At 43.9% G+C, this 27,033-nt stretch overlaps 1 protein-coding gene across 1 annotated transcript in view; it reads right to left on the bottom strand.

The window, feature by feature from the left end:
* LOC123483253 (putative protein TPRXL) overlaps positions 1-25,796 on the bottom strand; it is a 70,788-nt gene extending 44,992 nt beyond the window's left edge. Inside the window, exon 1 of the mRNA XM_045212840.1 lies at positions 25,160-25,796. Coding sequence (XP_045068775.1) covers positions 25,160-25,162 — 3 coding nt within the window. The 5' untranslated portion in view covers positions 25,163-25,796. The remainder of the gene's footprint in view (positions 1-25,159) is intronic.
* Positions 25,797-27,033: the final 1,237 nt, after the last annotated feature.

The following is a 27,033-nucleotide window of genomic DNA, read 5'->3' as shown; positions in this document are numbered from 1 at the left end:
TGGCAACTAGGATGTATCGGACAAGCTACAAAATACATAAAGTTTGTGTGTAACAACAGTTTTTCCTTTATAAGCTGATTTTGGTAAACCCCATTTTGTCATTAACGTAATCATGAGAATTCCTCCGGTCTACCAGAATGCAGTAAATTGTCCCGTTTTCCTACCACAGGCAACACAAGATAAAATAACTTGAACACTTTTCTCCAGTTGAGAAACAACCCGTGGACTATAGATCTGTGGATCGCTCTGCTTGTTGTGGACCCCAGCCAATGGTAGGTATGCAGCCGAATGGACAACATCTGCATGCACACATTTTCAAAAAGCTAGCGTTTCAGTGTGTGTGTGTGTGTGTGTGAGTGAGTGAGTGTGAGGGTCGGAAACCCAGGAACGAATGCTTCACATGAAACAGGGGACGAGGTGGGAGAGCAGGACATTCCAGGGAGATGACAAGCCGTCACAGTCACACACCAGCACAGGAATGTTAAGGGAAAATATGGGGGAGAAAGACAAGTGAGGAGAGAGAGAGAGAGAGAGAGAGAGAGAGAGAGAGAGAGAGAGAGAGAGAGAGAGAAAGAAAGAGAGTGTCACTTCATTAGCCCACAAGCCAGGGTGTCTGAACGGAGAGAGGGAAGAAATGAAGAACTCAAGCTGTAATTAGTTTGCTCTCTGAAAGAGTACCCCCCTCCTTTCCTCCTTTCCTCCTTTCTCCTGATCTCCCTTGACTTGTGTCCCCCTCCTCCTCCTCCTCGCGTTCACCCTCTTTCCCCTAACCTCCCCCTGCACCCCCCTGCACTCCTGGTTAGCTCCAGCAATTTCTGTCATGCAACTTGAAAATCACTGGAGGGGAGAGACGATCGCCATAACAACGGGGGCTGAAATGATCTGGCGGAATGTGCCTAGTGGCACTGAGGAGAGAGAGAGAGAGAGAGAGAGAGAGGGAAGGAGACAGAAAGAGAGAGAGGGAGGTAGAAAGAGAGCGAGAGAGAGACAGAGGGAGGGAGAAAGGGAACCTGAATATGCACTCCAGATGTGTCGGCCCTGTCACGCCGAGAGTAAACACACGCTGATGGACAGCGTATGACTGGATGGCCTCACCGTCCCACCCCGGGGAGTTAAAGGGAGGGAAGGAGGGAGGGAGGGAGGGAGGGAGAGGAGGAGTGGGGTGGGGTGGGGGGTGGTATTTCGGGGGGGATTTTGTGTCCTGAGCCAACAGCGAGTCACCCTGAGGACCTGTGCAGCCTGGCAGGCTGGGGAGAGAGAGACGGAGAGAGAGAGAGAACGAGAGAGAGGGAGAGGGAGGACTGGGCCTGATTGTTCCCCTCCTGTCCCTCCTCCGTGTGGCCTCCGAGGGGGCTCCTGCAGCCTCAGCAAATTTCCGTCTGGCACGGACCTGCGAGCTCCTGGGAGCAAACTGAAATATGAACTGCAGGAAGGGAGGACGGGAGGAGAAAGAGAGGGGATGGAGGGACAGAAGGAGAGAGAGAGAGAGAGGGAGAGGGTCTGGGGATGTGTTCTGTGGGAGCGTCAGGGACTGTGGTGGTAGGTCCCCAGACATACCGTTACCAACACCCACCCACACAGACTCATACGCAAAGTTGCACATATTCTAATACACACACGTTCTCACATACCCTCGAAGTTACTCGGATAACGATACATATTGCACATAAGGTGTACCACTGCGTAGACATATAAATATAAGCACACACACTCTGTCCACCTCGTCCAGCCCGTCGGCACATGTCCACCGTATGTGTGAGTGTGTATCATTCAGGCCCTTATGCAACCTGTACTGTGGTATTATTCCAACTGGCTGCAGCGTGTTGTTTTAGCCACACCAGGGCGAGGGGCGCTCCACTGGACTGTGAAGACGGATGGACGGGGAGCAGCGGATGACTGACTGACCGGGCCCTGGCCTGACTGGGTCAGGTGACATGTTCCCTGGACCCTCACTGGACAAGGGGTGGATCCTGAATGGCATGCTATTACCTATATAGTGCACTACTTTTGTATGTAGGGCTCTGGTCAAAAGTAGTGCACTACAGTATATAAGGAACATTGTTTAATTTCAGATGCAGCCAAAGACACAGCCAAGGCTGGGAGGGCACTGTGGGTCTGGGTTGCCATGGTCTCCCTTAACCACGAGAGTAGGAAGTAGGGAGAAAGAGAGATTTTAAATTAAAGCAGGGAGCCATTTCTAGATTCTCTGCTGTAGATCTGGCTCTTGGTGGAAGCCAGTGACAGCCCCTTGGGTTGCCCAAATCCCAACCCACGAAAAATAAACAAAAGGCTAATCTTGGCTTCTTTGCAGTTCTGAGACTCTTGGATGCCATTTGGAGTTAGTGCTCTTGAGTATGACTTCAAGTGTGGAAAATGTCAAACGGTATGGGTGTCTGACACAAACCAGAACCCATGATGCCACACTCTAAATGTCAAGCTAGACACACCTAACCAACCTCTGCTGTGCATTCTGATTATGGAACCATTGGACTACTCTGCAGAGTGTGTGCATTAGATGCATTTGCGGGCGCCGTCAAGTGCAATGGACCTGCAATCAAATGGCGGCACTGATGACATTACTGCATTAAAAAACTGTCCACTTCCATAATCATTAGTGCTATATGGATGCAGCGGAGCAGAGGAGAGGAGAGAGAAAACTGGGATCGCTTCATAGACAAGTCCCAGGAGAGGTGGGGGAGGACAGGCTAAACACCATCAAGTCACCATGGCCCTACTGAAAGAGCCTTTCAGACACTGTACGCACACATGGATACACACACACACACACACACACAAACACACTCTCACCAATGCTCTGAGAAGCCTCATAGACATTTTTAGCAGTTCCACCCTTATCTCATTTGTAGCAACATAATAAAGCAATTTTACACTAGCCTTAGGAACAAGAAGTATAAAAGTGTACTATTTGTATAATTGAAGTACATGATGAAGTCAACTTGACCCAAAGAAAGCATTCAGATACAGTCCACACAAAAACTAGTATATCTGTACTAAGGTTACTAGCGTTCTGTAGCTACAAGAGGCACAATGTTATTCAGGAATTCCACCTTTTCTTCATTTGTAACCAAGAAAATAAAGAAAAGAGTTACACTATCCAGAGCAGAGAGTGAGTTTTACTTACTGTGCTTTGTCAAGTAAGATCGAGACATGCAAAGTGAACTTCCTGGCTAGCAAGGTTAGCCAAGGTTAGACTTGAAGAACAGACCTGGTCAGAAACCACAACCGTGAAACATGAAATCCACAGGCTTTAAAAAACAGACAAGCTACTTAAAAATAACTGCAAGCAAAGTAACAGATGGAGAAAACTCCCAAAATCGACCTTCCAAATGAAAGGGGCGAGTATCTCCAGCCATAGGCAGCGGTGTTAGCTTTTAGCAATAGCATTTTGCTTCTGCAGTTAGAGATGCAGGATCTCCTGCCATATAGCTGGGTTAGCTGACAACGTCACAAAGATGATGCAGAAGGCTGTAGAAGGCTGTGTGTTGTTATGATTCTGGATGGCCCGATAGCTAGCAACAATGACAGGAAGCTGCCATGTGGGGAATCTTAGGTGGCTCGTTTCAGCTAGCTTTATCTTGTTATTGATATCATGTCTTGTTTTGAGGTGTTTTGACTGAGGTTGCTAATATGGCAAAAATTCTAGCTAGCTGTAACAATGTATTTGAGAGACAGCAAGTGCTCATTGTGCAAATGTATTTATGTTTTCAATAAACATTGGAGACGAAACTTAATTTACATGTTGTCAACAATCTAAGTCAACCCTGTCTGTTTTGCCCCATAATTTGTTGCTAAACAATCAACCCGTCTATGCAGCTGTGTTAGCTTTTAGCTATTAGCAATAGCATTTTGCCTTCCGCAGTTAGTCATACAGAGTCTACAGACAATACAGCCGTGTTAGCTTTTAGCTATAGCATTTCACCTTCTGCAGTTAGTGATGCAGAGTCTACGGCCAATGCAGCTGTGTTATCTTTTAGTGTTAGCATTTAACCTAGCAACGCAAGGGTTTGAAGAGGCTTTGAAGACACATTGTTATCTGGCCAATAAAGTGTAATTGGAGATCATTATAGCAGCACATTTTCTTAATTATAGCTTAATTTATTAATTCGAGGGTTAAGGGGATAGAAAAGTATGGGAGCCAAGTGCAGATTATAACATATAAAGGTGCATATGTGTTCAGAAATCATGGCCGCCATAACCCCCCGACTACTGCCCAGACTGGCTCAGACCGGCAATGGGCCACGTGACCTAAGGCTATTATAGCCAGAATGAATATAAACTAAGATATTGAAGAGACATTGAAGAGGAATAGGATGACGTTTTGTCATCTGTGAAAACTGCACCAGTGTAGGCCTACTTAAAAACACATCAAAGAGAGGCATTAAAAGGATGAAAAATGACATTGTTGGTAGTTGGTAAAGACGTTCTCTAGGCTAATTGCAGTCAAAGTGTTCCATTTGTTTTTTAATGAACAGAAAGTACCACTTTAATTCACACAATTCCCAATGTTGCCTTTCCCAGTGATGGAGAGTGTGTGTACAGTCGTGGTCAAACGTTTTGAGAATGACACAAATATTAATTTTCACAAAGTCTGCTGCCTCAGTTTTTATGATGGCAATTTGCATATACTCCAGAATGTTATGAAGAGTGATCAGATGAATTGCAATTAATTGCAAAGTCCATCTTTGCCATGAAAATGAACTTAATCCCCAAAAAACATTTCCACTGCATTTCACCCCTGCCACAAAAGGACCAGCTGATATCATGTCAGTGATTCTCTCGTTAACACAGGTGAGAGTGTTGACGAGGACAAGGCTGGAGATCACTCTGTCATGCTGATTGGTTTAGAATAACAGACTGGAAGCTTTAAAAGGAGGGTGGTGCTTGAAATCATTCTTCTTCCTCTGTTAACCATGGTTACCTGCAAGGAAACACGTGCCGTCATCATTGCTTTGCACAAAAAGGGCTTCACAGGCAAGGATATTGCTGCTAGTAAGATTGCACCTAAATCAACCATTTATCGGATCATCAAGAACTTCAAGGAGAGAGGTTCAATTGTTGTGAAGAAGGCTTCAGGGCGCCCAAGAAAGTCCAGTAAGCGCCAGGACCGTCTCCTAAAGTTGATTCAGCTGCGAGATCGGGGCACCACCAGTGCAGAGCTTGCTCAGGAATGGCAGCAGGCAGGTGTGAGTGCATCTGCACGCACAATGAGGCGAAGACTTTTGGAGGACGGCCTGGTGTCAAGAAGGGCAGCAAGAAAGTCACTTCTCTCCAGGAAAAACATCAGGGACAGACTGATATTCTGCAAAAGGTACAGGGATTGGACTGCTGAGGACTGGGGTAAAGTCATTTTCTCTGATGAATCCCCTTTACGATTGTTTGGGGCATCCGGAAAAAAGCTTGTCTGGAGAAGACAAGGTGAGCACTACCTTCAGTCCTGTGTCATGCCAACAGTAAAGCATCCTGAGTCCATTCATGTGTGGGGTTGATTCTTAGCCAAGGGAGTGGGCTCACTCACAATTTTGCCTACAGAACACAGCCATGAATAAAGAATGGTACCAACACATCCTCAGAGAGCAACTTCTCCCAACCATCCAAGAACAGTTTGGTGATGAATAATGCCTTTTCCAGCATGATGGAGCACCTTGCCATAAGACAAAAGTGATAACTAAGTGCCTCGGGGAACAAAACATCAAAATGTTGGGTCCATGGCCAGGAAACTCCCCAGACCTTAATCCCATTGAGAACTTGTGATCAATCCTCAAGAGGCGGGTGGACAAATAAAAACCCACAAATTCTGACAACCTCCAAGCATTGATTATGCAAGAATGGGCTGCCATCAGTCAGGATGTGGCCCAGAAGTTAATTGACAGCATGCCAGGGCGGATTGCAGAGGTCTTGAAAAAGAAGGGTCAACACTGCAAATATTGACTCTTTGCATAAACTTAATGTAATTATCAATAAAAGCCTTTGACACTTATGGAATGCTTGTAATTATACTTCAGTATACCATAGTAACATCTGACAAAAATATCTAAAAACACAGAAGCAGCAAACTTTGTGAAGACCAATACTTGTGTCATTCTCAAAACTTTTGACCACGACTGTAGGCTACAGTATTTTCCTACAATATCATATGAAGGTCTAGTGTGTTTTGCCATTGTGAATAGGAGGCAATTATCTGTGACGTGAAGACAGACATAAGTTCACCGTACTGCAGACGCACGCACAGACACACGCACACAGACACACTCGCACGCACATACACACACACACACAGACAAGCAGACAGCACCAGGGACCATATGGCCGAGCGTGACTAGTATGTGTGTGTGGATTTACTGTTGAACGGATGGTTTCTCTCCAGACCCATGGGGTTGACTGAATATTTTTGGCAGTTGGGACATAGACTATAGTCCACTAAACTGTCTCCCTCCAGACCTCCTGTCTGGACTGGTCTGGTTGGACCCATTGATTCAGACAGAGGACAATCAACCAGACCCAGTCAACAATACCAACTGAGAGTGTACAGTACAAAATCATATTAGCTCCTGACTTCAGCCTGGCCCACCTCTGACCATTATTAGTAATGTTTATGACTATATTATGACACTGTTATGACATATAGTTCAAATGAAGTGTTCCTCAATATTCAGTATAATCCAGAATAAGGAAAGACAACACTAGTCAGTGTGGTCCTACTGTATTTCCTGTAAAACAGATAAGCTGAGGGAGTGTTGTTGTGTTGTGAGGTGTTGTTATGTTGTTAGGTGTTGTTGGGTGTTGCTGTGTTGTTAGGTGTTGTTGTGTTAGGTGTTGTTGTGTGTTGCTGTGTTGTTACGTGTTGCTGTGTTAGGTGTTGTGTTGTTGGGTGTTGCTGTGGTGTTGGGTGTTGCTGTGGTGTTGCGTGTTGCTGTGGTGTTGCGTGTTGCTGTGGTGTTGTGTTGTTAGTTGGTGTTGGGTTGTTGGGTGTTGCTGTTGTGTTGTTGGGTGTTGCTGTTGTGTTGTTGGGTGTTGCTGTGCTGTTGTTGTGTTGTTGGGTGTTGCTGTGTTGTTGGGTGTTGCTGTGTTGTTGTTGTGTTGTTGGGTGCTGCTGTGTTGTTGGGTGTTGCTGTGTTGTTGTTGTGTTTTGCTGTTGTGTTATTGGGTGTTGCTGTGTTGTTGCTGTGTTGTTGGGTGTTGCTGTGTTGTAGTTGTGTTGTTGAGTGTTGCTGTTGCTGTTGTGTTATTGGGTGTTGCTGTGTTGATGGGTGTCGTGTTGTTGGGTGTTGCTGTTGTGTTGTTGGGTGTTGCTGTTGTGTTATTGGGTGTTGCTGTTGTGTTATTGGGTGTTGCTGTTTTGTTATTGGGTGTTGCTGTGTTGTTGAGTTGTTGGGTGCTGCTGTGTTGTTGGGTGTTGCTGTGTTGTTGAGTTGTTGGGTGTTACTGTGTTGTTGAGTTGTTGGGTGTTGCTGGGTGTTGCTGTGTTGTTGGGTGCTGCTGTGTGCCTTTCAATTCTCCCGTTTACTCTATGCTGGGAATCCAAACATGCATTCATAAACATGCACACACACACACCTACCAGGGGGGCAAGTCCCTTGAACCTAGCCAATGAAACTGTGACATATGGCCTCTGTGATGGGTTTGAGCCTGCCACTTCCCGACAGATAGAGGGACAGACAGACAAACAGACACACCAGCCATTTAAACCCTTCACCCATAGTCATAGTTTTTACTCAGTGCTACACAGCCAAGACGCATCGACGTATAAGATTACAGTTTGTCACAAAATTGTATTTTTCACTCTGAGAAATGTGCCTGACATTTTCATTGGCTTATAAAATGCAACTGCGCTGCGAACCCAATCCAAACAGCCACGGCGAATGAGAAAGAGATTTACAAGTGAAAACTCGCAACAACAAACATGTACCGACAACAAAACTGAAAGGGGAGAAGGTATTGAATATCAGACACCAAGCTACTGTATCAGTGAACCATTGAACCGTCGTTTGGTGGCAGAAGTGGGATCTTCGGAAAATTAAAACAAAAACCCCATCTGTATTGAATCAAATCACCAGACAGACGCAGAGGAAGAAGACCGTCTCTGGTTACATCAGAGCAAGAAGAGGACTGTTCCTCTCCCGTTACATCATGTTACATAGAGAATGATTTGGCTGCTGAAAGAAGCTCATTATAACTATTTATGATGGAGTATGCTGGCCGTGGTAATGACAGCTTTATGCTGAAGTGGCACTCTCCCTTTGCAAATTAATTTAGTCTCGTTTCACTTCTGTTTTGCCTTCACTTCACTCAAACTATTGGTTTATCCCAGCTGACAGGTATGTTACTGAGCTAAGTTTGTTTGTGCGTGTGTGTGTGTGTGTGTGTGTGTGTGTGTGGCTAGGAGACTGGGGGATAATCTCTTTCCATTCAGAAAGAAATCTCAGCCTGTGACTCACGAAAGGGCACATTCTTCCACCTATAACATAATGGCACACTTACTGCCATGAATACAAGTGTTAAGTCAGTATACAGTAGACTATACTGATAAGTGCAAACTGAATTTAAGCGCAGCAGTTCACCAGTCCCAATTGAGATGCATTATTTTTGCCCTGGATATCCACATACTTATCTAGTGCAAGAATTTACAACAGTCCCAACCATTGCATAAGGAGTGGGACGGTATCAAGGACTATGCCAAATTCTCAGTGGAAGTGTGTATGTACTGCAACACTCATTATAAACTGAGTGGTTTGAGCCCTGAATGCTGATTGGCTGACAGCCGCGATATATCAGACCGTATACCATGGGTATGACAAAACATTTATTTATACTGCTCTAATTACGTTGGTAACCAGTTTACAATAGCAATAAGGCACCTCAGGGGTTTGTGATATATGGCCAATGTACCACGGCTAAGGGCTGTGTCCAGGCACTCATGTTGCGTCGTGCCTAAGAACAGCCCTTAGCCGTGGTACATTGGCCATATACCATCTCCTCGGGCCTTATTGCTTAAATATATCCCTGCAATACAGAATGCCAATGTGTCTAATACAGGGTTTATGTGTACCATACCAAGGAGTGACCATGACATCCATCTACCTTCAGAGTGCATCGAGGAGTCACTGCCTTATTCCCTATATAGTGCACTAACAGAGACCAATGGGCCCTTGTCAAATGTAGTGCACTACATAGGGAATACGATGCCATTTGAGAAACAGCCACAGGCTACAGTCCAAACAAACCACCTTCTTTCCTAAGATTTACCAGAAATCATATTGAAGCGTGGCTCTGCAGCCCTGGGCCCATCGACCCGTGACAAGGACAGACAAACATACAGGAAACATATTAGTTTCTATTTGTTCCCCATATGTTTCCCTCCTACAGTCTACAAAGCCTCTGTTCTCTGCCAACTTCACTACACTGACTTATGAAGGCTTGCCAGAGAGTCCCTGTTACAGGAACATGTCTTGGATTGGATTTACAGCAGAGGGGGAAAATTTATGATTTAGCATGTGTCACTATGGTAGCCAAATGACACAATTAAGATGTATGAGGATTGGGATGCAATGGGGGTTTTTTTTTGGGGGGGGAGATAATGTTCTGCTCTGTGTTAGAGGGTCTGGAACTCCAGCTACATAACATCTCAGTACTAATCATCTCTCCCTCCTCATCTCTGGATCTCAACCGAGTCCCCTGAGACTGACAAGAGTTATTAGTCTGGATCCTCTGGCCCCGGGCGGCCCGCGATTAGGCCATGAGATATTGGACCAAACAGTCAAACCCAATAAGAGCCCATCGATTAGCTACGGCAAAGAAGGGCGGCCATATTGGCGCACACAGGTGGCTACAAAGAAATTAAAAAAGAGCACAGGAAATGAGTGAGAAGGGAGTGAGGGTGGAGGAGGATCTCTCTCTCTCTCTCTCACACACACACACACACACACACACAAGCTGAAAGAACGAGTGCAGAGAGAGAGAGAGAAACCCACAATGACGAAGCCTAACCGCCTCCGAGGGGGGAAACAGAATGAAGAAGCCAAAAAAGAATAAACCACATCTGAGTCACTAAAACTCATCTTCTTTACCCGACAACAGTCATTTTGATGTCACTGTAGGCCATGTACAGTAGTTCTGTCTTCACTACTGTTTGTAGTGACTGGACTACATTTTACATTGACATTTTATTCATTTAGCAGACGCTCTTATCCAGAGCGACTTACAGTAGTGAGTGCATACATTTTTCGTACAGGTCCCCGTGGGAACCGAACCCACAACCCTGGCGTTGCAAGTGCCATGCTCTATCAACTGAGCCACAAGGGACCACCACCACAAGGGACCACTACCACAAGGGACCACTACCATGAACTAATAATATTCTCAGTGTGTGCATATGTGTATGTGTGTGTGCCTGCCTGCTTGCTTGTGTGCATTCTGTGCCCAACATACAGTATGAAGTGTCTCGCAACGGGATCCGGCGGGCGACTCAGTGGACTGGGGGGCAGAGTGGATCTAATGGTGGTCTTAATGCACCGTCTGAATAATGAGGACCTTTGTCTAATAAAACTGGAGAGCCTCCAAATTCCTATAGGGACCCCGAGTAGTTAGAGCAATAACAGTCTATCAAAAGAGGGAGAGCAAAGTGATTACTTAGGGGGTAATAAATACGAGGCCTGTGTGGATGGGGGAGGGGTGGGGGGGGGGGCTTAGTCCACGGAGCAGATAAGAGGAGAGACGCTCCCCTCCTCTTCCTGTAGCAATTACACTTCACACACGCCGACACTCAGCCGTCTCTGCCATGATTGCCTGATGCTGGAGTAGGGAGACACAAGAGAGAACCTAAATACAACCTACACACAATGTACTGCATGGGTTATACAGGATAAACATGGAATATAGGTATAGATGTGTTAATAGTTTATAGATGTTTATAGATGTTTATACTAGATTGTTTATAGATGTACTGTATGTTTACAGACCATTAAATTAGACATGATAGGCCACATCAATGATGGTTTGAGGGTATACAGTACAGTCTATTGCAGAATTAAAACAAATATTCAAATGCTCACGTGCACTATCTGACCCAGACTGCTTCTGCAAACTGGGGAGGCTAAATTATAGCTCTTAAAATCATTCATGATTTTCTAGATAACAATAATAGTTATTTTCAAATTCTTCTTGATTCTTTTGGGAGATTCTATACATGCAAGGACGACTAAACTAATAAACAACAGATTCCATTGTATGCATTCCTTAGTGGAGGACACATACCACAGCTGAGACTGGGGTTCCGCGCCAATACAGGTTCCTTACATCTTCAACACGCGCAGACACACACACCTCTCTAGTATAGTGCTGACCAGAATGGTTAGTAGGCCGCATCACTATCAATTACTGCCCCAGAGAGAGAGAGAGAGAGAGAGAGAGAGAGAGAGAGAGAGAGAGAGAGAGAGAGAGAGAGAGAGAGAGAGAGAGAGAGAGAGAGAGAGAGAGAGAGAGAGAGGGGAGAGAGAGAGAGAGAGAGAGAGAAGAGAGAGAGAGAAAGAAAGAAAGAAAGAAAGAAAGAAAGAAAGAAAGAAAGAAAGAAAGAAAGAAAGAAAGAAAGAAAGAAAGAAAGAAAGAAAGAAAGAACGAAAGAACGAAAGAACGAAAGAACGAAAGAAAGAAAGAAAGAAAGAAAGAAAGAAAAAGTAGAAGAGGAGAGGAGAAAGGAGAGAAGTCCTGCTGGCCAGGGCTCTAACTAAGGGACAAGATGTGGATTAAGGTCTCGGAGTGAGTGGTGGCCGCGGAGGAGGAGAAGGAGGGATGGAGAGATGGGGGTGGAGAGGGGTGACAGGACTGAGAGATGGACTTCATCAGGACCCCTGTGTGATGGACTCTGGTCGGGGTCGAAAATGTTGCCTCCTCCCTGTCTTTAGGTGTGCGTGTGCACATTTTCTTGTGCATGTGCACTCGTTTTCTTGCGTGTGTGTGTGTTGTGTGTGTGTGTGTGTGTGTGTGTGTGTGTGTGTGTGTGTGTGTGTGTGTGTGCGTACATGTGTGCTGGCCCAATCCCCTGTGACAGAGAGTGATTCACCGCCCCCCCTCTCGATGGCTCTCTACTACAGGCTGGGTGGTGTGATCCATTGCAGCTAATGTATAGATAAAGCAGGAAGCTGTCTGTGTGCTGACTGAGCTATAGAGACAGAGACACATCAAATCTAGTTAGACTCCTTAACATGGATGCTAGTATAATGTCAACAGGAAACACTACCCGGCTTCTCTAGAAAGATATTATCATCATGTGATTCATAAGTTGGAATTCATATGCCAGGGGGCATGTAACTTCGTAGTGAATGAAATGTAGACTAAAAACTCAGAATTAATTCAAATATATTGGAAATGTGGTTTTCATTATCTTAAGTCTGAAATGTATCATCTTTCCATATCCATAATGTATAGTATGTCTTTCCTAAATACACCATGTGAATGTGAGCCAGGTCAAAGCCTTGGGCCCTGTTAGAGAAAGCTCTATAGACATTAGGTGCCTCAGCCAGGGTATTGAAGTTTGCTACCTTTCATAAAGGGGGTCCTATGAGGAGGCTACGCACCATAAAGACAGTGGCACAATACAGGAGGAGGGAAGACAGAGAGAGAGAGAGAAAGAGTGAGAGAAAGAGAGAGAGAGAGAGAAAGAGAGAGAGAGAGAGAAAGAGAGAGTCAGAATGAGAGTGAGAAAGAGACAGAAGAGACAGAGAGAAAGAGAGAGAGAGAGAGAGAGAGTCAGAATGAGAGTGAGAAAGAGAGCGAGAGAGAGAGAGAGAGAGAGAGAGAGAGAGAGAGAGAGAAGCAGGGAGGAGAGCAGCAGAGGGCCCTGGTCCTTCTGTCCTGTCCCCTCCTATGCCCATTAAAAACAGAATTCCTGCACTAACTGTTTGTGTTTTCAGTAAACTCCTCCAGAGCTGCTGCAGCAGCCAGACCCACCCACCCCGCCTGCTGTCCTCCCTCCCTCTCTCCCTCTCTCTCTCTGTCTCTCTCTCTCTCTCTCTCTCTCTGTCTCTGTCTCTCTCTCTCTCTCTCTCCTGCTCTCTCTCTCTATCCATTTCTGTTCCTCTCTATTCAAACCCCTTCCTCTCTTTTTGTCCCTTTCTGTCTCTTTCTTTCCCTCCTTTCCTCCCCCTCTCTTTCTACGCCCTGTTTCTGTCCTTCTCTCCCCCCTCTCTGTACTTCTCCCTCTCTCTCTGGCTCCTGTGTGCTATCAACATGTGGCACATGTCCTTGACAAGTCCAGAAGGGGCCTGATGCATGCTGCACCCGGGGAGATGGGCTGGTGCCACAACCACGCAACCCCCTCTTCCCCTTTCCCCCTCTCTCTCTCCCCCCCTCTCTCACCCCTCTCTCTCCCCCCTCTCTTTCCCCACTTTCCATCCCTCTCTTTCTTATTTACTCCCATTCTATCTCTGTCGCTCTCTCTTTCCTTAATATTGGGTTGTCGGGGTAAACGGGGGACGAAGGAATCTAATAACTAACAGTGGGGCTTTTTTTGGCATTGTTCCTACACCATCCACTAGACACAGAGGCTGTCTGCTGACACTAATGAAAGGTTAAATGAATAGGATGAAGTGACAGGAGGTACAATAAAGAAACAAGGAAGGAAGGGAGAGAGAGAGAGAGAGAGAGAGAGAGAGAGAGAGAGAGAGAGAGAGAGAGAGAGAGAGAGAGAGAGAGAGAGAGAGAGAGAGAGAGAGAGAGAGAGAGAGAGAGAGAGAGAGAGAGAGAGTGAAGGGGAGAGAGAGGTGAAAAAGGGGGTGGGGGGTTGTAGTAATCCTCAGACTCCCGAGGGGATCAGCAAGGACAGCCCTCCCTCCGCAGAGTCACATATTTAAAACAGCTTGGGACGGTGTGTATGTGTGTGTGTGTGTTTGTGTGTCTCAGTGCACGTCTGTCTCGCTCGCCAGCAGGGCACAGATGCTGAGAGGAATTCCAGCATGGGGTTCTTTGATAAATGTTAAGGTCACAGGGAGAGGGGAGAGGGGAGGGAGGAAGTACAGGGGTTGGAAATGGGGGAGGGAGGGAGGGGAGGGGGGGTACGCATGTCTCGTCTTGTGCCTCTCCCTGCCTCTGCCTTGGTGGAATGCAAAGTCCCATGAAAGGAGTCCTCTGAGACTAAGACGCTCCTCTTGTGTCTCTCCCTGCCTCTAAAGTGCCGCTGTCCCCCTCCCGGCAATGCACACTACCTGTCAGCACTATTCCCAAGCAGCCTTGTTCCCCAAAACACACCTACACTCCACTCCCATATCCTGCACCTCGCAACTGACGTCACCCAACATCACCCTAAATATCACCCCAAAACAGGGAAAGTGGGAGAGTGGGATCACAACACAGCCATTCAGACAGAACTCTAATCACTCTTAGACTGCCTAATTACTATGATTATGACAATGATAATTATTACCTCAGCGGCAAATAATCACGGGTTCGACTTCAAACGTGTCCGCCAGGTTCATGGCTATGTATTGTAAAGTTACAGTACAAAGGACTGTGAAAAATACGGTCATCAATTCCAACTGCATATGGGGATGGCGTACAGCGTCTTCAGAAAATATTCAAACGCCTTGACTTTTTCCACATTTTGTTGTGTTACAGCCTGAATTTAAAATTGATTAAATTGAGAGGTTTTGTTACTGGCCTACACACAATACCCCATAAAGTGGAATTATGTTTTTCGAAATGTTTACAAATGTATTAAAAATGAAAAGCTGAAATGTCTTGAGTCAATACGTATTCAACCCCTTTGTTATGGCAAGCCTAAAATGTTCAGGAGTAAAATTGTGATTAACAAGTCACGTAATAAGTTGCATGGACTCACTCTGTGTGCAATAATACTGTTTAACATAATTTCTGAATGACTACCTCATCTCTGTACCCCACACATACAATTATCTGTAAGGTCCCTCAGTCGAGCAGTGAATTTCAAACACAGATTCAACCACAAAGACCAGGGAGGTTTTCCAATGCCTCGCGAAGAAGGGCACCTATTGGTATGTGGGTAAAAATAAAAATGCAGACATTGAGCATGGTAAAGTTATTAATTACACTTTGTATGGTGTATCAATACACCCAGTGACTATAAAGATACAGGCGTCCTTCCTAACTCAGCTGCTGGAGAGGAAGGAAACCGCTCAGGGATTTCACCATGAGGCCAATGGTGACTTTAAAACAGTTACAGAGTTTAATGGCTGTGATAGGAGAAAACTGAGGATGGATCAACAACATTGTAGTTACTCCACAATACTTACCTAATTGACAGAGTCTGCTTTCCACCAGACACTGGGAGATGAATTCACCTTTCAGCAGGACAATAACCTAAAACACAAGGCCAAATCTACACTGGAGTTGCTTACCAAGAAGTCAGTGAATGTTCCTTAGTGGCCGAGTTACAGTTTTGACTTAAATCTACTTGAAAATCTATGGCAAGACCTGAAAATGGTTGTTTAGCAATGATCAACAACCACTTTGACAGAGCTTGAAGAATTCTGAACATAGTAATGGATAACTATTCCAGGTGTAGAAAGCTCTTAGAGACCTACCCAGAAAGACTCACAGCTGTAATCGCTGCCAAAGTTGCTTCTACAAAGTATTGACGCTGTATAAAAGACACCTGGGAGCCAGAAATCTTTCTAATTGAGAGGGGGTCAAATACTTATTTCCCTCATTAAAATGCAAATCAATTTATAACATTTTTGACAGGCGTTTTTCTGGATTTTTGTTGTTGTTATTCTGTCTCTCACTGTTCAAATAAATCTACCATTACAATTATAGACTGATCATTTCTTTGTCAGTGGGCAAACGTACAAAATCAGCAGGGGATCAAATACTTTTTTCCCTCACTGTATGTATTCACCCCCTTTGCTATGAAGCCCCTAAATAAGATCTGGTGCAACCAATTACCTTCAGAAGTCACATAGTTAGTTAAATAAAGTCCACCTCTGTGTAATCTAAGTGTCACGTGATCTGTCACATGATCTCAGTATATATATACACCTGTTCTGAAAGGCCCCAGAGTCTGCAACACCACTAAGCAAGGGGCACCGCCAAGCAAGCGGCACAATGAAGACCAAGGAGCTCTCCAAACAGGTCAGGGACAAGGTTGTGGAGAAGTACAGATCAGGGTTGGGTTATAAAATAATATCCGAAACTTTGAACAGCCCACAGAGCACCATTAAATCCATTATTAAAAAATTGAAAGAATATGGCACCACAACAAACCTGCCAAGAGAGGGCCGCCCACCAAAACTCACGGACCAGGCAAGGAGGGCATTAATCAGAGAGGCAACAAAGAGACCAAAGATAACCCTGAAGGAGCTGCAAAGCTCCACGACGGAGATTGGAGTATCTGTCCATAGGACCACTTTAAGCAATACACTCCACAGAGCTGGGCTTTACAGGCATGTGGGAGACTCCCCAAACATATGGAAGAAGGCACGCTGGTCAGATCAGACTAAAATTGAGGTTTTTGGCCATCAAGGAAAACGCTATGTCTGGTGCAAAACCAACACCTCTCATCACCACGGGAACCCCATCTCCACAGTGAAGCATGGTGGTGGCAGCATCATGCTGTGGGGATGTTTTTCATCGGCAGGGACTGAGAAACTGTTCAGAATTGAAGGAATGATGGATGGTGCTAAATACAGGGAAATTATTGAGGGAAACCTGTTTCAGTCTTCCAAAGATTTGAGACTGGGATGGAGGTTCACCTTCGAGCAGGACAATGACCCTAAGCATACTGCTAAAGCAACACTCGAGTGTTTTAAGGGGAAACATTTAAATGTCTTGGAATCGCCTATCAAAGCCCAGACCTCAATCCAATGGAGAATCTGTGGTATGACTTAAAGATTGCTGTCCACCAGTGGAACCCATCCAACTTGAAGGAGCTGGAGCAGTTTTGCCTTGAAGAATGGGCAAAAATCCCAGTGGCTAGATGTGCCAAGCTTATAGAGACATACCCAAGAGACTTGCAGCTGTAATTGCTGCAAATGGTGGCTCTACAAAGTATTGACTTTGTTGTCTTATTTCTTGTTTGTTTCACAATAAAAAATATTTTGATCTTCAAAGTGGTAGGCATGTTGTGTAAATCAAATGATACAAACCCCCAACAAATCCATTTTAATTCCAGGTTGTAAGGTAACAAAATAGGAAAAATGCCAAGGGGGGTGAATACTTTCGCAAGCCATTGTATACACTGAGTGTACAAAACATTAGGAACACCATCCTAATATTGAGTTACTCGCCGTTTTGCCCTCAGAACAGCCTCAATTTGTCGGTGCATGGACTCTACAAGGTGTCGAAAGCGTTCTACAGGGATAATGGCCCATGTTGACTCCAATGCTTCCCACAGCTGTGTCAAGTTGGCTGGATGTCCTTTGGGTGGTGGACCATCCTTGATACACACAGGAAACTGTTGAGAGTGAAAAACACAGCAGTGTTGCAGTTCTTGACACACTCAAACCGGTGCGCCTGGCACCTACTACCATACCCCATTCAAAGGCACTTAAATCCTTTTCTTGCCCATTCACCCTCTGAATGGCACACATATACACAATTCATGTCTCAATTGTCTCAAGGTTTACAAATCCTTCTTTAACCGGTCTCCTCCCCTTCATCTACTGACATCAATAAGGGAGCATAGCTTTCATCTGGATTCACCTGGTCAGTCTGTCATTGAAAGAGCATGTGTTCATAATGTTTTGTACTCTCAGTGTATATATTTTGGGAATAATAATGTACCATTTTGAAAATGATGATAACGTAAGAACTGTTTGAAAATACTGTTTTGGTGGGATGGAGTGTTGGCCTTCAACAGTGACATCACCATGTGTAAATTAGTGAATAGACCAATAATAAAGAGAGTTCCAAACCTCCTTGCCAACAACAGCAAATATTCCAATTTTCCACTCAGACCACTAAGGGATCATAGCTTTCACCTGGATTCACCTGGTCAGTCTATGTCATGGAAAGAGCAGGTGTTCTTAATGTTTTGTACACTCAGTGTATATCATAGGCGATGCTGAATTGTAAATAAATAGTCATACAACATAGGTTATATTGCATATATTTAATCATATAGGCGTAATTATATAGACATACAGGGTATATTTGTCAGTGTTGTCACCGGACCTCATCCCAGCAGGAAGCTTTCAATTAAATTTGATACAATCAGTCTTATTGAGTTACTACCATATGTTACAGTACTGTCCCAACACGAGGTCAATTCCCTATGCAGCTGTAAGGCTTGAACTGGAGCTATTAAAAAATAGATTTTCACCACTCTCACAACCTTTTTGGGAGGCCAAATTCATGTGTAGTGGTTATTGTAATGTTCTGTACGCCGTAATGTTGAATGCTTTTCTCATTGCGGTGACTTCACTAGTGAATAAGACAGTTTGGGGGGAATCCGTACCAAGAGGCTGGCGTGCCATTGACATGTAGATCCCATGTACGGGCACGCAAAGTCTACGGCTACTCATTGAAGTACAGCTGTTCCATCTGAAAAAGACTTCATTCACGTTTAACGCTGTATGAAGTTACTCTACAGTGACATAGTACGCTGGAATAGTTTTGATGTACCGCGCTCGAGGGATATAAAAAATTATGTGCGCGGCGTAATTCATTGCATACCTCATAATTACGTCATTCACAAATGTAGAGATCTGTTTGAAAGCAACTGTCTGAGTATAAATCTAATATAAATATACCCGTTCCTTTCCTGTGAGATAAACTAAAGATTCAAGCAGCTCTGAGTAACAGAGATAGAATAAGAGACAAAACAGAAAGGCATCGTACTAGATCTGCATCATCCTAGATCTGCATGGTACTAGATCTGGATAATACTAGATCTGCATCATACTACATCAGTTTCATTCCATATTCAAGCAGATATAGATTGACTGAAACATATTACCTCAATTACTTCAACTACCTCGTACCCCTGCACATTGACTCGGTAACGATACTCCTTGTATATATCCTCGTTATTGTTATTTTATTGTGTTAATATTTCCTTTTTCTTATTTAGCAAATTTTTGGTACTTTTTAACTGCATTGTTGGGAAAGGGCTCGTAAGTAAGCATTTCACGGTAAAGTCTACATCTGTTGTATTCGCCGCATGTGACAAATACAATTTGATTTGATTTGAAGGGAGGTTGTCAATCTGAAATGTTGTGATTCTACAAAAAGCTGGGGAGGAGCCAAATTACAACAAAAACATTGCTTAAGACGTACTGTACCATACACTTCATGTGGAAAGATAGAGCAAACCGAGACATCAGGCAAGTCATAAAGTAATGAAGACCCAAAGCCTGAAGCAGCTTCCACTCAATCCTGCCCATAACAGACGCCCATAGACGGACTCCCTGGAGTGTCAGACTGGGAGATTCACATGTGGGCTGCTACCGCTGCTACTAACACAAGCAACCAGATCATCTGTGTTCAAACCACAGGCCCTAACTAAGACACAACCCATCTGATACTGTTACTCTCTGAGCTGGTTCCATGGGACAGATGGAACTCATGGTCGTTACTGGTATAATGATGATGAGGGCTTAGAGGTACAGACATGTTCAACACTGAACGTTTTGTGGAGTTAGAGAAGAAGAAAGAGAGAGAGAGAGAGAGAGAGATAGAGATAGAGAGAGAGAGAGAGAGAGAGAGAGAGAGAGAGAGAGAGAGAGAGAGAGAGAGAGAGAGAGAGAGAGAGAGAGAGAGAGAGAGAGAGAGAGAGAGACTGGATCGAAAAACCTGAGGAATCGTTAAAAGTCAATTCAGGTGAAAATAACATTGTCCCTGACTGGGTTAGACACTCAAGCAAATAATTCCAAAGTCAACATGCTACTTTTCAGTTCCTCAGAAATTATTCATGGGACGCCACTTATCTTGTCATATCTGATTTCTTCCACTGTAGTTTTTGGAGTGGGGAGAAGGCAGGAAAGTCACCTTTAGGGCAAATTATTCTCTTTTAATCAAATCACTCCATGTGGCCTAAGGGGGTCTACTCCAAGACACTCAAGGCACTAGAAGGTGGGCCAACGGCTCTCACACCCACACAAAACAACTCTTCAGTGTGATACAATGTAAAAAGTCTTAGTTGTTTCAACTTCAAAATATGAATTACCTCGTTGGCGTAAAATGTTATGTCACGTATACTTTTACAGTGGTGGGCTTACAGAAAAAGGGGAGGTAAACTGAGAAAAAGAGAGAAAAATGTAGTGAGAGGGAGAGACTAAGGAAGACAGACGGGGTTCTGGAGTTCCCATCATTCCTACACCGATTCTCCCAGCTCTTTCCACATGGCACCACGTCGAACAACTTACTCCGGGAGTAGGCTAGTGAGTCCGAGAGAGCTATAAAATATAAATTATACCACATAACCTTATACCTCCCAGTTGAGTCATTCAGTTACACTGAGACTCCTGTTGGTTACACGGACAGCCATGTCTCTCTCTCTCTCTCTCTCTCTCTCTCTCTCTCTCTCTCTCTCTCCCCCCCCATCACTTTCGCTCTCTACTCGCTCCATTTCTATAGCGTCGACATTAATTACTTCCTCACCCCCTTAAAGAACGTATGGATTACAGCTGAACTGCAATTTCCCTACCGATCATTCCCTAGCCAACCGGGTGACATTGAAGTGTTTATTTTACACTGAAGGCCCATAATTAGTTCTGTGCAAAATCAATTAGGCCCAGCGCAAAATTACGGTCGAAACATAAAGGAATCGTGACTGTGTGTTCCGTGACACGGTAAAATAAAATATATACCGCACAGTCGTGTAGTTCTCAGCAGCACCGCAGTTGGTCTGAATGGGTGCTATCATTTCTCCTCTTGAACAAATAAATAGATAGTGGGAGTGCAACGCATGCCCTGTGCATGTTTAAAGCAATAGTCCAAACTTTTCCTGTAAGAGAGAACAGTTACTTGAGTTCTCCTTTGATTACATAGTGTTACTCACCAATTTGAATCGTATTAATGTATTATTAAGTTGGAATACATACAACGTCTAGACTTACCTCACTTTAAGAAAGTGACTAGTCCTAAATATATTGTATGTGCATGCTTCATTGGATTTCTTGAGAAATACTTAACTGTGCACACACACACATTCACACACACCACACACACACACACGTATCATTTTACAGCTCAAACATTTCTCCCAGCTTCTAGTCTTAAGACTCGGCTTGTGATCTGATTCAGTTGTAGTCCACTGATAAAATCCCACTCCGTAACACGTCGACAATATTGTCCCTTTAAGACTCTTCACAGAGATATTAATTAGAGGACAATTACGCCTACTAACAAAACACATCTTAAATCTTCATGTAAAAACTATCATTTCACTTTTTAATTTGAAACCCGGGGTGGAAAAGTGTGTCCAAATGGTAGAATGTGTTAAGAGGGAATTGGAGAAAGTGTGTGTGGATTTGATTTCTTTCCCTCTGCGCTGGGGTAAAAATGTAATTAATGTCTACCAAATGTATATTGTTTTAAATCAAGTACATCTCCCACTGTGCTTTTTATTAAATTACTGCCTGAGATCTAATTTGTTTTAAGATTTCACAGTGTCTTTGTTTAGTCCTAATGCCTGCGGCTTCGGTTACAGTGTCCTTTTCAAAGGCTTTCGTCTCCAGCCACCAAGAGGTACAGAACCCCTCTCTCTCAAAATATTACCTTTTCTGTCATTGCCAAGACACACTATCGCTAACACCAAGGCTTTATTAGAAGAGTGGACGAGTGGAGAGGAGCAGGGAGATATCAGGCCGTGTGTGTGTGTTTTTGTTTAACTATCTTTGTGGGTACCAGAAGTCCTCACAAGGATAGTAAAACAAGGAAAATTCAGACAAGTGGGGACATTTTGCCGGTCTAAACGAGGAAAAAAATATTTTAGGCTTAGGGGTTAGGTTTAGGGTTAGGGCTACAATTAGGGTTAGAATTAAGGTTAGGGTTAGGGGTTATGGTTAGGAGTTTGTGTTAGGTATAGTTTTAGGGTTAGGGTTAGGGGTTTGGGGTTAAGGTTAGGTTTAAGGTTAGGTTAAGGCTAGGGTTAGATTTAGGGTCAGGGAAAATAGGATTTTGGATAGGAATAAATTATTTGGTCCCCACAAGGAGAGCAATACAAAAGTGTGTGTGTATGTGTGTGTGTGGCATGGTGGCCCACCCCTCCACTGAGTAAACAAGAGCATTGTTGATGTGTTTCTGGGTTGTTTGAGCAGAACAGGAAGAAGCAGTAGCTACCTGTCTGGGCGACACACTTCACTTTCTTTCCCTCCCTCTATCTGTCTCCTGCCCTTTGTTGACAAAAGTATCTTGGTGCAAAAAGCGTACACGGAGACATGAGGTGGCGGTTCACACACACACATACATACACACACACACACACACGCACACAATCACTTCTCGTCACAAAAGACACTGAAATGAGAGAGAAAACACCGCCATATTTTTCATCGGTTCAACCTCATCACTTAACACCCTTCCAGTCTCAATGAAGAAAGAAAACTACAATATAACTCCTTGAAGAGGAGAGGAAAGAATAGAGGGAGAGATCAGATGATCCAGGCGGTGGGGACAGGCGGCGCGGGGTCAGAGCAGGGGAGCACTAAGCAGCCCTGCTCTTCATTAACACTGGCTCTCAGGGGGTCCAGACTGGCCCTACCTGTCCATGAGATTATTGAACCGGCTAACCAGCAGCTCCCCTCTCCAACTCCTCAGTCAAGGCCCAGAGGAATCACAGCCCACCGCCGCTGCTGTCTGACAACTCTGGCCCTGAGGTTCTGGTCTCTGCCTGCTACATGGAAAAAAGTTCCCCTGCTTCTTCATTTTCCTCTCCCCTCCCTTCACTCGTCCGTTCGATGGATCACTTTCACTGTCTAGTCCCATCTTCCACTTTTCTCTTATTTTCTTTATCTCTTTCCTCCCATCTCCTTCACATCTCATTCACTTTTGCGCTCCTTCTCTCCCTTCCCTCTACTTTACTTCCCCTCTGCTTTCCTTGTCTGCTTTTCTTGTCTGAACCACGACAGAGAGAGAGAGAGAGAGAGAGAGAGAGAGAGAGAGAGGCGAGAGAGAGAGAGTGCGAGAGAGAGCGAGAGAGAGAGAGAGAGAGAGAGAGAGAGAGAGAGAGAGAGAGAGAGAGAGAGAGAGAGAGAGAGTGCGAGAGAGAGAGAGAGAGAGAGCGAGAGAGAGAGAGAGAGAGAGAGAGAGAAGAGAGAGAGAGAGAGAGAGAGAGAGAGAGAGAGAGAGAGAGAGAGAGAGAGAGAGAGAGAGAGAGAGAGAGAGAGAGAGAATAAGTAAGAACGATCGGTGTGTCGACCTGCTAAATGGCAGGCAAGATGAAATGCATGCGAAGGGGCCCAGGCTAGTAGCAGCAGCAGATAAAAGTAATCAAATAATACTCCTGGAATGCAAATTGCCATTCACTGACTGCAGCACTTGCACAACCATGAAACATCACTGACAGGCTCCCCAGATTAGGACTAAACATTATGTAAAGCCCTGAACCCAGAAACTGAGTGGAGCAGTCAAAGTGAAGGAGGGAATATGTTCCTTTCTTTTTCGCTCCTGACTCCTCTACCCTTCAGAAATGTCCATGTAGAAATGTGTTACTCTGGCATGAAATGCCTCTGTGTTCTGCTCTGCTCTGCTCAACTGTCACACGCTGTTCGTTTTTGCTCTCTCTCCAACTCCTCGACTTTTAGGGGAAGTAGAAGCAAGGCTACATAGACGTAGACACACGTAGGCTATAGGAATGCATGACAGAGAGAAAACACTGTACGCTAATACATTGTAAATTGTTAAGTCTTCAACAATACAAAGTATTTTGGATTGTATACATGTATTCAACCAGCTGTTGCAAAAATAGTTTTTCGAATACACACACACACAAAAAAAAGTTTTTGTTGGCCCTCAAGTCATGACATAAAAACACCTCAAAACTACTGTATTTAATCAAACTGAAAAAATCTTATAATAACATAAAATTCACAACTGCAGGCTATGTGTTTGTTTGTTTATAGGAAGCTGCACAACTTCCTGGTACACTCTACGAAACCAAATGAACCCAAGCCAAGAGCTACTAGTAACTGCATCACACATTAATAACTTCAAAGTCACTTCAAAAGTTGTTCAACTATTTCAACCCATTAGTACTTGCATGTTAAATATGTAACACAGGAATATATTCATAATCTGGAAATGTTTCCACAATTATAAAGTTCTGTTTGGAAAGGGTTAAAATTGAGAATGCAAAATAGTGGCAACATTTTTGTTCTGATACATTTTTGATATAGCAGTGTGTAAATATAAACAGAAATGTACTATTGATGATGTTTTACATTGCTTTACATGGTGTCATCTTTAAAATAGCATTTTGTTTTGTTGTGTATTCTATAATTGGTTTTATCTGAGGTAGGCTACATTGTGTAGGCCAAAGACTGGAGTGAGTAGTTGACACAAAAAATGGTCACTGTAGAATCGTTATGCACGCTCTAACAATCAACAACATCTGAAGGTGACGTCTTGACAAGTGTCACTGGCCTTGGATGTTCACAAATTTGAAAAAAAATGCTGGATAGGCTATATGTTCGGGACATTTTGTAAAAAGTTTCAGTACTCAAACGGTCTGTCTGATTGTGCTTAATACAGGCACCTGGGGTAAAAATCACAACTCCATACTGAAGTTCAACAAACACAAAAACAACAGAAAATTGTAAACGCCAAAAATAATATTCATTCTCATGATATCGATAAGTGATAGGCCTAGTTTATTATAAGTTATAATAATGTGTGTTGCAGTGAGGGATTTTTATATTGGCCACCAACATGTTGATTGAATAAAGTTTACAAAAGGTAGGCTAAATAGAAGTTGTATTATAATAAAATAGTCGATAAAAGCCTAATCTAAATATTGCCGATATCCAAAACAAAATATCACATTTGTAAAGTATGTGGAAAGAGTAAACAAAATATCATGAATGTGCATTAATTATTTATAACTTTCTTGGGGCAATAATAGGCCATACAGGCCAGTCGCCGGTTAGAAAAAGTTATATCAATGTTTGTAATCCACGCTCCATACCTGACGCAGGGCTTCATTTGAATGGGTAAACAGTTTCAAAATCATATTTACCATTTCTGCATGTTGTATACGGAAGACTCGGGTCCTGGCGCTCTCGAACTTGCCGTCCTCGAATGTCTGATTTCGCCCTCAAGTGGGGGACTTCTTCCCTGATATATTACAGTCTGAAGTAATTAAAAAGTCGGCGTCGTCCCCGCAAGAAAACTATTGACTCGTGCTCAATAACAGTTTTATGACATTTGATTGAAAACGGAGACGCGTCTTCGTTTCAGGCTTTTATCCTCAGAAATTAACACTGGCTGGTTCACTGAGAAAATACGTCCCTGGTCATGGCAGAACAGAAGACGTTGCTTTGGAACACACCGTCGGTCTCGGGATATGAATGCAGGCAGAGGCACGACTGTCCCCTTTCCAAAACGTGAACCAGGAGATGCCGAGGGAAATCGCTGACAGCGTCTTCGGGGAAAAGGGCGAATAAACCTATGCTTGTGAGGAGAAGACAGTTTTCCCTATAGTCCCGACCCGGGCTCTCCCCGATATTTATTCTGCTAAATCAGCTGTATGCGCCGAGGACACGTTGTGGACGATAAGACTTGGTTGGAGAATTAGGATAAGACTTGGTTGGAGAATTAGGAAGGTGGCTTCTGGAAGTCGGGCTCTAGCGGTACAAAATCTGACAGGAATCTCGGGGCTGTTATACGCCTTGTGAATGTAACCTGAGTGACTGTGGGTCTTGAGTTTGGAGTCGGTCACGGTGTAGTGTCAGGGTAAAGAGGCACATCTGTGTGTGACAATGCGCCAACTCGACTAAACCCCTACCCTGCGGACATGAAAAATCATGGAGCAGTGTTGAGCCTTTTACAATTTACTAAACACTTGTACTTTTATTTCCCCGTAAGATTTCGTGTGAGATAGGATCCCGTTAAATAGCCTACTGTAACCTGTTGTTCTGTTTGTTTATGGGAAATTGTTGTTAATAGGCTAAATGAGTTATTATCATGGGGAAATTAATTCTCAATTAAAGAAACGAAATATTTGAAACATTAAAGATGCCAAATTCATAAAACAATAATTATTACATCTAAAAATGTTATCTCATATTTTTTATAAACCCTATCCACCTTTCCAGACCATGCTACTTATACTCCAAAGTTGACTTTACTTGCTTTCAATGTTTACATATATGGTGCCCAGTACCCACAAAATATTTTTCATTTCACATTATGGTGAGCAAACTCAGATTTCGCTCAACCGCACGCACACACACACACACACAGCTATGTCTTATTATACTTGTGAGAACTTTTTGCGGACCAACAATTGATTCCGATTCAAAATCTTATTTTCCCTAACCCTTACCCCTAACCCCTAACCTTAACCATAACCCTAATTCTAACCCTAAACCTAACCCCTAAGCCTAAAATAGCCTTTTTACAAGTGAGGACCAGCAAAATGTCCTTACTTCTCTGAATTTTAGTTGGTTTACTACTCTTGTGAGGACTATAGTAAAACGTGTACACAAACACACAAACAACACACACACCACACACCAAAAGGGCTTTGAGATGAGTGAGATACTTCAGAATTCAAACTAGTGCATCAAGTTGCTCCAGTAGGAAGGAAGGAATGCTTGAGGACACCGGTTTCCCCACTGATTTCCCCCATGTTTCCTAAGTTGTGTCCCTCTGATGATCGTCTGAAGTGTGCTGCTCTCTCATTAATGTTTCATTGTGCACTTGTTTTTACGAGGGGTTTGCTGCTCAACATTTGACTGAGGCATCTCAAGAGTCAAGAGAGGAAGGGGAGAGAGGAAGGGGGAGAGAGAGAGAGAGACAGAAACAGAGAGAGAGAGAGAGAGAGAGAGAGAGAGAGAGAGAGAGAGAGAGAGAAAGACAGACAGACAGACAGAGAGAGACAGAGAGAGA

Source organism: Coregonus clupeaformis, unplaced genomic scaffold, assembly GCF_020615455.1.
Source record: "Coregonus clupeaformis isolate EN_2021a unplaced genomic scaffold, ASM2061545v1 scaf0054, whole genome shotgun sequence".
NCBI classification, from domain to species: domain Eukaryota; kingdom Metazoa; phylum Chordata; class Actinopteri; order Salmoniformes; family Salmonidae; genus Coregonus; species Coregonus clupeaformis.
Note: the sequence above shows the minus strand (reverse complement) of the source record. Positions and strands in the feature narration are given on the sequence as shown.